This window comes from Podarcis muralis, chromosome 7 (assembly GCF_964188315.1).
Source record: "Podarcis muralis chromosome 7, rPodMur119.hap1.1, whole genome shotgun sequence".
NCBI lineage: Eukaryota > Metazoa > Chordata > Lepidosauria > Squamata > Lacertidae > Podarcis > Podarcis muralis.
This window is the reverse complement of record NC_135661.1, coordinates 11984787-11997407: the sequence shown is the minus strand read 5'-3', so window position 1 is coordinate 11997407 and position 12621 is coordinate 11984787. Positions and strand designations below refer to the sequence as shown.

The 12621-nt window shown below is 49.0% G+C and overlaps 1 protein-coding gene across 1 annotated transcript in view; it reads right to left on the bottom strand.

The window, feature by feature from the left end:
- LOC114602681 (aldo-keto reductase 1B-like) overlaps positions 1-9250 on the bottom strand; it is a 36869-nt gene extending 27619 nt beyond the window's left edge. Inside the window, exon 1 of the mRNA XM_028741192.2 lies at positions 9076-9250. Coding sequence (XP_028597025.1) covers positions 9076-9147 — 72 coding nt within the window. The 5' untranslated portion in view covers positions 9148-9250. The remainder of the gene's footprint in view (positions 1-9075) is intronic.
- Positions 9251-12621: the final 3371 nt, after the last annotated feature.

Below are 12621 nucleotides of genomic sequence, written 5' to 3'. Positions count from 1 at the left end.
CTCAGGTGGCTTTCTCTCAAGAAGCTTCACAGCTGGCTCCACGCTCCACTTAGCTTGCAAGGCGTGGATGGGATTAAGCTGGCAGAACAGTCGTCACATGCCTCTGCCTGTGGCTGTGATCTTGGCATGATAACGCCCAACGGAGACGGCTGCCAGCTTTGCAGAACAAGGAAGCATTGAGCGAGAGGTTGGGCAGGCTGGCTCTGTGTTGGAGACACAGATGCTGCCCGTTCGAGGCAGGCTCAGGGCTGGCAACGTGGCCAGGGCCTTGCGTGACACGGCAGAGGCGGCCTCCTGTAAACAACCAGGCTGGGAGGCTGGCCATCATCTGCGTTTCAACTTTTGTCCAAACATTAGTCTGGGTGGAAATTGAAATAACGGGGAACCTGCACCAGGAATTTGGGGTGCAGATTTAAGCCAAATGGTTTGAGCAAGAAAGGGGCCTTCACCCCGGAGGTACAGCTGAGGAAGCAGCTTGCAAAAACTAGCCATGGTAGATACCTCCTCCTTCCCAGCCCTGACTAGGGTTCTCCACCCTAGAGAGAAACAGTCAACTCATGACTTGCGCAGGGGTTAGGTTCTGAGATGGTGCGTAAAGCTGAAATTGAGTGTAGCTAGAACAACCCCAGAACCACCCCCTGCGTGACCAACCCTACTTTTGTGCAGCCAGTGCACCAAACAGGCCTTGTCCCACCCACCCCGGCACAAAGCGGCAAGGTTTTAAGCTCTTCGCCTTGCTTCCCGGGCAAGTAAGCAAGCCTGAGAGATGAAAAGCTCTCACTGAGGCAGGAAAGCCCACAGTGGAAAGAGATTTTAATCTCTCTGACCTGCCAAGTTTGTGAAGCCGCAATTGTGCAAGTCAAATGCAAGCAAGTTGCATGCAAGGACTGTACATCATTTACAAAGTGCTGTGCATTAGACTTGACCCACCCCACAACCCTGCGAGGGAGACTGCAACTGAATGGGTTGATTAATTTGATTTAACAATCTTAATGTCATCCTTTTAAAATTTTGTGAGCTGCCCTGAAAATGCTTGATAAATTTATATTTATCAGATGAACAAAAGAAGATGATGATGATGTGAAATAAGCAATGAGAGAGAGAGAGAGAGAGAGGAGAGAGAATCTTGTCCTATTCTTACCAGAAGCCACACCATGTGTCATAAGTGTTTGTACCTCTGGGATACTTCAAGGAATCACATAGTGCATTTGCTTATCAGGCTTCCTCAACCTCGGCCCTCTAGATGTTTTGAGACCACAATTCCCATCATCCCTGACCACTGGTCCTGCTAGCTAGGGATCATGGGAGTTGTAGGCCAAGAACATCTGGAGGGCCAAGTTTGAGGAAGCCTGGCTAAGGATTGTGTCCCACTTAATGGGCACTCTGACAGATACGGCTCCCTTTCTGTTGAGATGGCGCAACCAACCGTTTCCTATTCTGCAGTGGGCGGGCAGTTGGAGTCCTCTCATGGGGAAGCCACTGGAAGCATAACAAGGTTTCCCAGTTTGCAGAATCCAGCCTTGTATGACTGCAGCTGGCTTCACCTGCTGCACACATATAAGAACATCAGAAGAGCCTGCTGGATTGGGCCCATCTAGTCCAGCATCCTGTTCTCCCAGTGGTAGCCCTTTCCATCATGACTTTGTCCAATCCTCTTTCAAAGCCATCCAAGATGGTGGCCATCACGGCTTCCTGTGGGAGCCAGTGCCATAATTTAACTCTCTGCTGCATGAAGAAGTTTCCCCCTCTCTGCATCTCAGCTAGATTAAAGTGTTTATGCAGCAGGGGACGGTGGTGGAGGGAACTGAAGCTTCCAAGCCTTCCATCTGGGCTTAATTTTGGGCTTGGCCTCAGGAAATACAACTCGAAACCTGTGTCAGTCAAGCGAATGGCATCTTAATTCTGAATTGTGGAACGGAGCCAGTGGAAGCCCTTTGTGTGGGAGGACAAGAACAAATACACAATTTTCTGCAAAATGCATAACATTAAGGCAGCCCCCGTGGCTGCAAAGAAAAAGGTTTTGCTGCCCCTAATAAGTTCTTCAAAAGTCCAAATGGACCGTTTGGGAATCTCCAGTGTTTGTAAAATGAGTTCAAGAGCCCTGTAGATTAGAATTTTCACAGGGTTTAAAAAGAAAGGACTTATCTGCCTTTCTGTAAGAACTAGCACTTTGGAAAATTTGGACAACCTGATCCTATGCATGTTGCTCAGAAGTCAGTCCCACCAATTTAAATGATACTCAACTCCAACATGTGTATTTAAATCACAGAATTGTAGCGTTAGAAGGGAACCCAATGGACATCTAGTCCAACCCATTGCAATGAAGGAATACACAGCTTTAAAATCCCTGACGGAGGGCCATCCAGTCTCTATTTAAAAACCTCCAATGGAAGTCCACCACCTTCCTAAAGTTTAGTCAGAATCTCCATTCTTGTAATTTGAAGCCATTGGTTTGGGTCCTCCCCTCTGGAGCAGCAGAAACCAAGTTTGCTCCATCTTCCCTCTGCCAGCCTTTTAGATATTTGGAGATGACCATCATAGCACCTAATGGGACACGGGTGGTGCTGTGGGTAAAACCTCAGTGCCTAGGACTTGCCAATCGTATAGTCGGCGGTTCAAATCCCCGCAGCGGGGTGAGCTCCCGCCGTTCGGTCCCAGCTCCTGCCCACCTAGCAGTTTGAAAGCACCCCTAAGTGCAAGTAGATAAATAGGTACCGCTTTATAGCGGGAAGGTAACGGTGTTTCCGTGTGCTGCGCTGGTGCTGGCTCGCCAGAGCAGCTTCGTCACACTGGCCACGTGACCCGGAAGTGTCTCCGGACAGCGCTGGCTCCTGGCCTCTAGAGTGAGATGAGCATGCAACCCCAGAGTCGGTCACGACTGGCCCGTACGGGCAGGGGTACCTTTACCTTTACCTTTTATCATAGCACCTCTCAGTCTTTTCTTCTCCAGGCTAGACATACCTAAACACACACCTGTTTTGCATTTCCCACGCCTATTGTGTTAATACTCATTGACTAGAATGTAAAATATGATTTTGCAAGAGGCCCTTTGCCACCTTCCACCCGGCATTAAGAACATTCACTTGATTATGCAGAAAGAGCACAAGAGACTCACTGATAGTTTGAGCATCATGGGTAAAAATATTTGTAAAAGGTTTTTTAAAAAAACACCCTATAATATATTGCTACTATTTAATTAGATGTACAAACATAAGAAAAAGACCCGCCAATATAACCACAATCGGATTCTAAATATGTATCCTTAATGTACATAAGAAACCACTTTAGAACATACTTCTAAAAAACAAATTAATGCCACAAATGTGTATAGATTTACTGCGAAATAGATATTGAAATAGATATTGAAATAGATATTGATTGGGACGCAGGTGGCGCTGTGGGTAAAACCTCAGCGCCTAGGGCTTGCCGATCGTATGGTCGGCAGTTCGAATCCCCGCGGCGGGGTGCGCTTCCATCGTTCGGTCCCAGCACCTGCCAACCTAGCAGTTCGAAAGCACCCTTGGGTGCAAGTAGATAAATAGGGACCGCTTTACAGCGGGAAGGTAAACGGCGTTCCGTGTGCTGCTCTGGCTCGCCAGATGCAGCTTGTCACGCTGGCCACGTGACCCGGAAGTGTCTGCGGACAGCGCTGGCTCCCGGCCTATAGAGTGAGATGAGCGCACAACCCTAGAGTCTGGCAAGACTGGCCCATACGGGCAGGGGTACCTTTACCTTTACCTTTTAGATATTGATTATTGCCTTTTGGAACACCTGTTTGCAAACTCTGTACATCTGGCTTTTTCCTCTCCATTGTAAATTTTGTACAATTCATTCTTCTCTTGCATTTTTTTTTAAATAACGTGCTTAAACAGATTAGAATTTACCAGCTCTGTAACTTTGCAGTAGCTTAAAGTTAAAAGCATTGAATAAACAACTGTTCTCTGAGTATCACCCAAACCCAAGAAACCATTCACTAACTCTACCCATTGTTTATGTGTGTTTGTGTGACCCTGTCCATCCCTATTCCATTCAGGTAATCTGACCCTCTGCCTGAAAATGGTCCCTCCCCCCCCCCCATAATCCTTTTACATATTTATTTCATTTAAGTTCATTTCTATGTTGCCTATCTTCATTATGGAACTGATGGCGTAGAGTCGATTGTAGCCCACAAACGGTAGTTCACCTCACATCACGCCCAGTCCCTGTTACCCTAAGCCTGCCCACCAAAAACTGCCCCAAAGCTGCTGCCATTCTTTGATGTCTTTGTTAAGAAGACCCTCTTTTCTCTCTTTTTCGGATGTTCCAGCAAGCCTGGCCTCAATTTGCCAAGCAGGCAAGACGTCTGCGTTGCGTTATGCTGTTCTCAAAGTCAGAACGTAAGTGGGTTTGTTTTTTTGTCCTGAAAGAAGTCCTGCCCGGAGCCAGGTTTACGCCGACTGGAAGAAATTTTGTGTTTGTGTAAACATAGGAAATTGGTATTCTGGCAAGGAGGGGAGAGGAGTGGCTGGCGTGAATTATGCTGAGCTGGGGGGGGGGGGCAAGGAGCCCATTTACTGAAGAACCCAGACTAAAACATCCCTCTTCCGCCAGAGTTTCTTCTTGAATTAAGAATGGCCTATTTATCACAGGATGACCAAGGGAGGAATGGTGGTCTTTATTTTATGTTGTGTCCTATAGATTTCATAAGCTTGTTCTTGCTGACTTTATATAGTTTAATGATGCAGCCTGCCCTGGAATTATTTTTATGGTGTACAGTGGTACCTCGGGTTACAGATGCTTCAGGTTACAGACTCCGCTAACCCAGAAATAGTACCTCGGGTTAAGAACTTTGCTTCAGGGTGAGAAAAGAAATCGCACGACGGCAGCGGGAGGCCCCATGAGCTAAAGTGGTGCTTCAGGTTAAGAACAGTTTCAGGTTAATAACAGACCTCTGGAACGAATTAAGTTCTTAACCCGAGGTACCACTGTATATCAGACACCCTCCACTATAAAAACTAGCAGCCTGGGCCTGAAAGAGATGCCCGCCTTGTGCCACAAAGCACCTTAAGGTAAAGGTAAAGGTACCCCTGCCCGTACGGGCCAGTCTTGCCAGACTCTAGGGTTGTGCACTCATCTCACTCTATAGGCCGGGAGCCAGCGCTGTCCGCAGACACTTCCGGGTCACGTGGCCAGCGTGACAAAGCTGCATCTGGCGAGCCAGCGCAGCACACGGAATGCCGTTTACCTTCCCGCTGGTAAGCGGTCCCTATTTATCTACTTGCACCCGGAGGTGCTTTCGAACTGCTAGGTTGGCAGGCTCTGGGACCGAACGACGGGAGCGCACCCCGCCGCGGGGATTCGTACCGCCGACCTGACGATCGGCAAGTCCTAGGCACTGAGGTTTTACCCACAGCGCCACCCGCGTCCCCACAAAGCACCTTAGGTTGGGCCAAATCAACTTCAGTGAGCAATTTCATGGCAAATAAGAGGACCAGTGTCTACCAGCCATGGTGGGCATGTTCTATCTTCGGTATTGGAGGTGGGATGCCTGCCCCCCCTTCTGAAAAGCCTGGGAGAGAACCTGCCTTTTGTTCCCGCAGTGGTGTCCAAACCTTTTTCAAAGAGGGCCAGATTTGATGAAGTGAAGAGCCATGAGGGCCAACCAGAGTTGTTTACCTTTTTTTTTTTAGGATTGAAGTTGTTGAGATTTTTGTAGGATTTTACCCCAGGAAATAAACTGCCACAGGGGCCAGATTAAACCGACTGGCGGGCCGGATCAGGCCCCCGAAACCGACTTTGGACATGCCTGCTGGAGGATTTAAAGCCTAAAGAAAAGTTATGGGGACAATAGTATTGGCCTACCCCACAGGATTGTTGGAGTCGTGGAACAGCCTTGGTCACAATATAAGTGCTATCTAACTGCATTCTGAGCGGCTTGACTGAGCTGGCCCTTGGGATTCTTTCCAACTTTACAATTATATGAATCACGGTAATATTTGCTGGGGTCACGGCCAGTTGATGTGCCTGCTCTGCAGTGCTGTGCTTGGCTGTTCCTTCCCCCAAAGGACGGGAGAGAGGGAGGGTGGATGTTCCTAAGCTCAGCCGGGGCTTGGTCGCCTGGGGCGAAGTAGGGGCCTTTCTGTCGGACAAGGAAGGTGGCCAGCCGCTGGTTCCTCTCCTCGCCTTCCCCTGCCTTGCCCCAAGGCGCATTCTGGCTGCCCAGGATGGGATAAGATTTCCAGAGCGAAATGTTTCTTATTTCCTCTCTCCGTCCAGCCAACGGACTCCTCCCACCTGCAAAGGTCTGGCTCTTCTGAGCTGCTGCTGCGGGGCAAGAGGGGACTGGCGAAAGTTGCCAACTTGCCCTGAATGCAGCAGGCCTGGGAGGGGCCTGTTCCCCCTCCAGAGCAGTTTTTCCAACTGGGCACCCCCCACCCAGATCATAGCTGTCAACCAGTGGCGTAGTGTGGGGGGTGCAGGGGGGGCCGGCCGCACCGGGCGCAACATCTGGGGTGGGTGCGCTCGCACTCGCAGCTCTCTGCCCCCACGGGTTAGGGGGCGCAAATTACTTGCCTTGCCCCGGGTGCTGACAACCCACGCTATGCCACTGCTGTCAACCTTCCTTTTTTTGTGGGAAATTCCCTTATTCTAGCGCCGTTTCCCGCTGCTTCCTGCTGCTATCCCGGATTGTTAGATATCCCGTAGACTGTCCCCGGGACAGGAGAGGCTGCTGATCACTTATTTTCAAATCTGAAAGTTGACAGCTATGGCCCAGATGTGCTGTACTGTTTTTAACATCTGCATTTTAATAACAGGTAGTTAGCCGTGTTGGTCTGCCGTAGTTGAAACAAACAAACAAACAAACAAACAAATCCTTCCAGTAGCACCTTAGAGACCAACTAAGTTTGTTATTGGTATGAGCTTTCGTGTGCATGCACGAAAGTTGGTCTCTAAGGTGCTACTGGAAGGATTTTATTTTATTTTATTTTGCATTTTAATCATTTGTTTTAGAGCTTGGTTAGTTTTCAACGGTCGTCTTCTATAACTTTTAAGCTTTTTGTCTTTTATCTGTGTCATTTTAATTTGGGCAAGTCACTTTGAGTCCCAGCCTGGGGGAAAGGATATGGATAATTAGAACGGTGGTTACAATTGCAGCCCCATCTTCTAACAGACCCATCTGGAAGGGCCAGGATGGCTAGCAATGGAGGGGCGTTTTAGTCCCCCAAAGAGGCAGAGGGCATCCGATTGAGGAATGGGGGCTCCTACACCCCAAAGTTGAAAACGGGTGTGCTCGTAAGCCTCCTCCCAAAGCGGATTCGTTTTGCTTTGCAATGGTCCCCACTGCACTGCCACAAAGCATTTTGTTCTTTAGGTTAAAGGACCACTAAGAAAGTTCTTTGTTATCAAAAGCTCAAAATGAGCGTCAATAGCATGGGAACTGCTAAGCTGTGCTCACTAGCAAAATCATGCTTTGGGCATTAGAGATAGGATTCCCAGCTGCCACTGACCCCCACTTTGGAGCCTGGGGGTGGATGGGATTAAACTTCAGATCATTGGTTCCCAAACTTTTTTGGGCCACTGGCCCCTTGGTTCCATAAACTCATCTCCCGTGCCACCCACCCTGCCCTATAAATATGCATGAAGGCAGCAAACCTCCTTTCTCCTTTCCTCCCAGCAAGTATTCAAAGGTAGACTGTCCCTGAACATTGAAGCTCCACCGATCCTTCATGAATTTGGGGAAAGGTGTTTCCGCCCCCCCCAAAGCTATCTAAGCTAGTAGCCTCTACTGAATCTTGTAGTAGAGTTTAGCAAGGAGTAAAAGCTCTGTCTTCCTACAATAAACCATCCTGACTTTCTCTTAGTCAACTTATTTGCTAAACTCAGAAGTCTCTCTCCTCCCTCCAAAGTTCAGAACAGGGATGGCTAACTTCTAGTCTGCAAGATTATAAAAATCGTTTTAAAAAAATCATATACCACTTGATTATAGTAAAGCTTCCAAGTAGTTTACAAGAAATATTAAAATTATTAACAGAAAACAGTTCCCCTGGCAGCTCGTTCATCCCTTCACTACCCACAAAAGATCACAGCTACAGGTAAGAACTTGAGAGTCAGTGTGGTGTCGTGGTTAGAGTGTTGGACTAGAACCTGCGAGAGACCTGGGCTCGAATCCCCACTCAGTCATGAAGCTCACTGGGTGACCTTGGGGGGCAGTGACTGCTTCTCAGCCTAACCTACCTTGCAGGGATGCCATGGGGGTTAAATGAGGAGAGGGGGAACCATACTCTGCCACCTTGAGCTCCGCAGAGAAAAAGGGGGGGGGGATATAAATACAGTAAATAAAATAATAATAAGTAAGAAGATGGTGGCTGCTGGAACAGACCAATGCCCCACCTAGTCCAGCATCCTATTCTCCCAGCACAAGAGCCCTCTTTCCATTCCTAATCCCCCCCAAAGCATTTGCACTGGCTCCCCATCTACTGCCAAGCCAAGTTCAGGCTCCTTATATTAATCCACAAAGCCCCTAACAACTTCAGTCCAGAGTACCTCAGGAACCTCCTGAACCCTCAAATCCCAGCTCAATCACTGAGATCATATGCAGGAACATCACTGGCCATTCCTCAAGTTGGGGAGGTGCACTTGACAACAGCAAGGAGCTGAGCCTTTGGTCTCATTGGCCTGGCGTTGTGGAACTCTCTGCCACAAGAGATTCAGCAGGTGCCTTCTGTGCCAACTTTTAAGTGCCTGCTGAAAACTTTACTTTCCCGCCAGGCAATTAAGAATCCATATTTCCAAAACAGTTCGCCGATTTCCGATTTAAACTTTTTAAAATGTGGTTTTGATTGTGTGGTTTAACATTCAATTGTTGTAAATGGCTCCGATGCCTTTTCTGGATAGTGGTATGTAAATGAACTTTATAAATAAATAAAAGAAACTGCCACTGATTGAGGAAAAGCGCATTTCTCACAAGTGAATCCCATAGCCATCCCTAAATTGGGAGAAAGTTTTGAGGAGGTCTGGATCTCAGCTTCCCACCCAGTTTCCTGACAGTGAGAGAGGAACAAAAATTTAGAAGAGCAAAGCATCCTTTTTGCTTACCAGCCAGGTGCCCAGGCCCAGCTGCGGCATCTTCTTGCCAGAAGGCAGAGTCAGGAACGTAGTGGAAGCCATTGGGACTCTTCGGAGTTTGGTTTCTCTCAGCTGTTGCCTTTCACCATTCCAGGCGCTGGGTTTTTATGCACGAGATCCAGGAAACTGGGGGATTTGCAACACCCACATGCTCCTCAGTCATTGGCTACGTTTTCAGCCAATGCAAGGCTGGAGGATGAAAACTTTTACATAACTATCTGAAGCTGGACTATGAAGCCCCACCCTTCAAAAAACATAAAGACCTTATACATTTTAGGTGGGATGTGTGCATGTGACGGCATGCCTGCAAGGGTCAGTGAATCACAGAATGGTAGAGTTGGGAGGGACCCCATTGGTCATCTAGTCCAACGCCCTGCAAAGCAGGAATCACAGTGAAAGAGAGAAAGCTTTGTGTTTGTGTGTGTGTGTGTGTTTGCATTGGCCATGCAAGGCCGGCCCAAGACATTTTGCTGCCTGAGGCACAGTACAAGGCGACGCCCCTCATTATTCCTTGCACAGAAGCCAAGTGGATTGACAGTTGAGTCTTAATTCAGTACTGGGAATCAGACAGCATTTTCCACAGCACTGACAGCCCTTGTACCGTAAATAACTCTGTCCTTTGATAGAGGGAGGAATGGCCCCAGAGCTTAGAAGGAGCAGCCAAGGGGCCGTTGTCCATGTCTGCCACCCGAGGCAATCGCCTCACTTTGCCTTGTGGCAGAGTCGGTCCTTTGGCCATAACTACTGTTGCCATGGGACGCGGGTGGCACTGTGGGTTAAACCACAGAGCCTAGGACTTGCCGATCAGAAGGTCGGCGGTTCGAATCCCCGCAATGGGGTGAGCTCCTGTTGCTCAGTCCCTGCTCCTGCCAACCTAGCAGTTCGAAAGCACGTCAAAGTGCAAGTAGATAAATAGGTACCGTTGCGGCGGGAAGGTAAACGCTGTTTCCGTGAACTGCTCTGGTTCGCCATAAGCAGCTTAGTCATGCTGGCCACATGACCCAGAAGCTGTAGGCCAGCTCCCTCGGCCAATAAAGCGAGATGAGTGCCACAACCCCAGAGTCGGCCGCGACTGGACCTAATGGTCTTTACCCTTTACCTTTACTGTTGCCATGAACTCTCCAGAAGGATGGCAGGCGTCGGCTGTGTACATTCAGTGCAAAGAATTCTGGTCATTGCAGTTTGCTTAAGGGTTGCTGGGAACTGTGACTCTGTGAGGGGAGAACTACAGTGCCCAGAATTCCCCGGAGAAAAAAATGTGCCACAAATGTGATTGAAAGGGATCCCACCCTGCGACTCATTTAGATGTATTTTTGAGCAAATTCATGGAGTGTGAAAACCTCCATGTTCAGAGGCACTCTGTCTCTGAATACCAGTCGCTGGGGAACAAAGAGCAGTATCCCTCAGGCCTCATTTGCAGGCTACCCAGCTGTATCTGCCTTGCTGCTGCCACAGGCAGGGTGCTGGACTAGGTGGGCCTTTGACCTTATCCAGGCTGAGCACCAAGGGTGGTCCGTTCTCATGTCACCCTTTACCCTTTACCCTCTTGTCCTCGGTTACTAGTCTGAACTTGCAGCCCTTCATTCAGTGGCAGGCTTTGAAAGAGCCTTGTTACAGTAGAAATCTGTTGACAGTAGAAATCTGAACCCTACCCAAGTCACAATACTAAGCCGGTGGGAACCCAACCGCACCCTCTAATCTGAATGCCTCCAAAGAAAGCTTAGTGCTTTCTTAGTGCTTAGGATTCTCAAGTTCTCTCTTGTGGGGTGCATGATTCTTGCCTGGGAGACGCTAATCCCTTTGTAAAGCGCCTTTAAGGTTCTGAATGTTGAAAGAACTGCCTGAGGAACTGTCGTCAATGTGGAGGAGGCATGAATAGGTTGGATAAAACCAAGGGATCCTTTCAGGGTGGGACTCTGGTATTTTGCCAGACCAGGATAAACCATTTAGGCTAAGCCCAGATGGAAGCTTTCCCCAACCTGGTGCCCTCCATGTGCTGTTGGATGACACGTCCCATCAGCCCTAGCTGGCACAGCTGTATGATTCTGGGGGTTCAGGGCTCCTGCATCAAGCAGGAATAAACAGGTGCACAAATATAGGATGGGGGGCAGCTGGCTCAACAGCAGAATGTGTGAAAAGGAGCTAGGGGTGTTAGTAGACCACAAGCTTAACACGAGTGAACAGTGCAATGCAGCAGCAAAAGTGCTAATACAATTCTAAATTACACCAATGGAAGTAGAGTGTCCAGGTCAAGGGAAGTCATAGTCCCACTCTATTCCACCTTGGTTAGAACCCACCTGGAGTCCTGTGTCCAGTTCTGGGCACCACAGTTTAAGAAGTATATTGACAGGCTGGAAGGTGTGCAGAGCAAGGCGACCAAGAGGATCAGGGGTCTAGAAACCAAGCCTTATGAGGAACGGTTGAGGGAGCCGAGTGAGGCAAAGTCTGTCTGCAAGGTTCAGTCCAGTCCAAAGGTCAGGAGTATCTCAGTTCATGTAGTCAGACAATCTGGGGGTCAAGAAAGCTGAGGGTCCAAGGTTCTGAGAAGCAAGCAGCAGCAAGGGCTGGCCAGGAACAACGGGTGTTGTTTCCAGCAACTGACTGGAAACCTTGCTTAAGAAAGCCGGAACCAGCTGGTTCTCATCATGGAGCAAGAAGGCTGATCAGCAGCAGATGGAGTCACTTCTGCTCCTTCAGGCTGCTGCTCAAGAGGTGAAGCCAACTCCTGGCTCATGACACCCAGTATGTTTAGCTTGGAGAAGAAAAGACAGGAGATGACAGCCACCTTCAGATATCTAAGGGCTGTCACATGGAAAGTGGCACAGGCTTGTCTTCTGCGGCCCCAGAAGGGAGATACTGAACCAATGGCTTCAAGTAACAAAACATGAGATTCCAACTAAACATTCGGAATAACTTTCTGAGGTCGGGTGGCCATCTGTCTCGGACTCTTTAGCTGTGATTCCTGCATTGCAGGGGGTTGGACTAGATTAAGGTTACCAGATTTTTTCCGGTGAATCCGGGGACACTTTTCAACTTCAATAGGAATGATAGGATTTTGTCAGGGGACTGATTTGTAAATCCGGGGACTGTCCCCGGGAAACGAGGATGTCTGGTAACCTTAGACTAGATCACCCTCCGGGTCCCTTCCAACTCTACAATTATTTGATTCTATGTATGTGGTAAAAAGGGACGCAGGTGGCGCTGTGGGTAAAAGCCTCAGCGCCTAGGGCTTGCCGATCGAAAGGTCGGCGGTTCGAATCCCCGCGGCGGGGTGCGCTCCCGTTGCTCGGTCCCAGCGCCTGCCAACCTAGCAGTTCGAAAACACCTCCGGGTGCAAGTAGATAAATAGGGACCGCTTACTGGTGGGAAGGTAAACGGCGTTTCCGTGTGTGGCTCTAGCTCACCAGAGCAGCTTCGTCACGCTGGCCACGTGACCCGGAAGTGTCTCCGGACAGCGCTGGCCCCCGGCCTCTTAAGTGAGATGGGCGCACAACCCTAGAGTCTTTCAAGACTGGC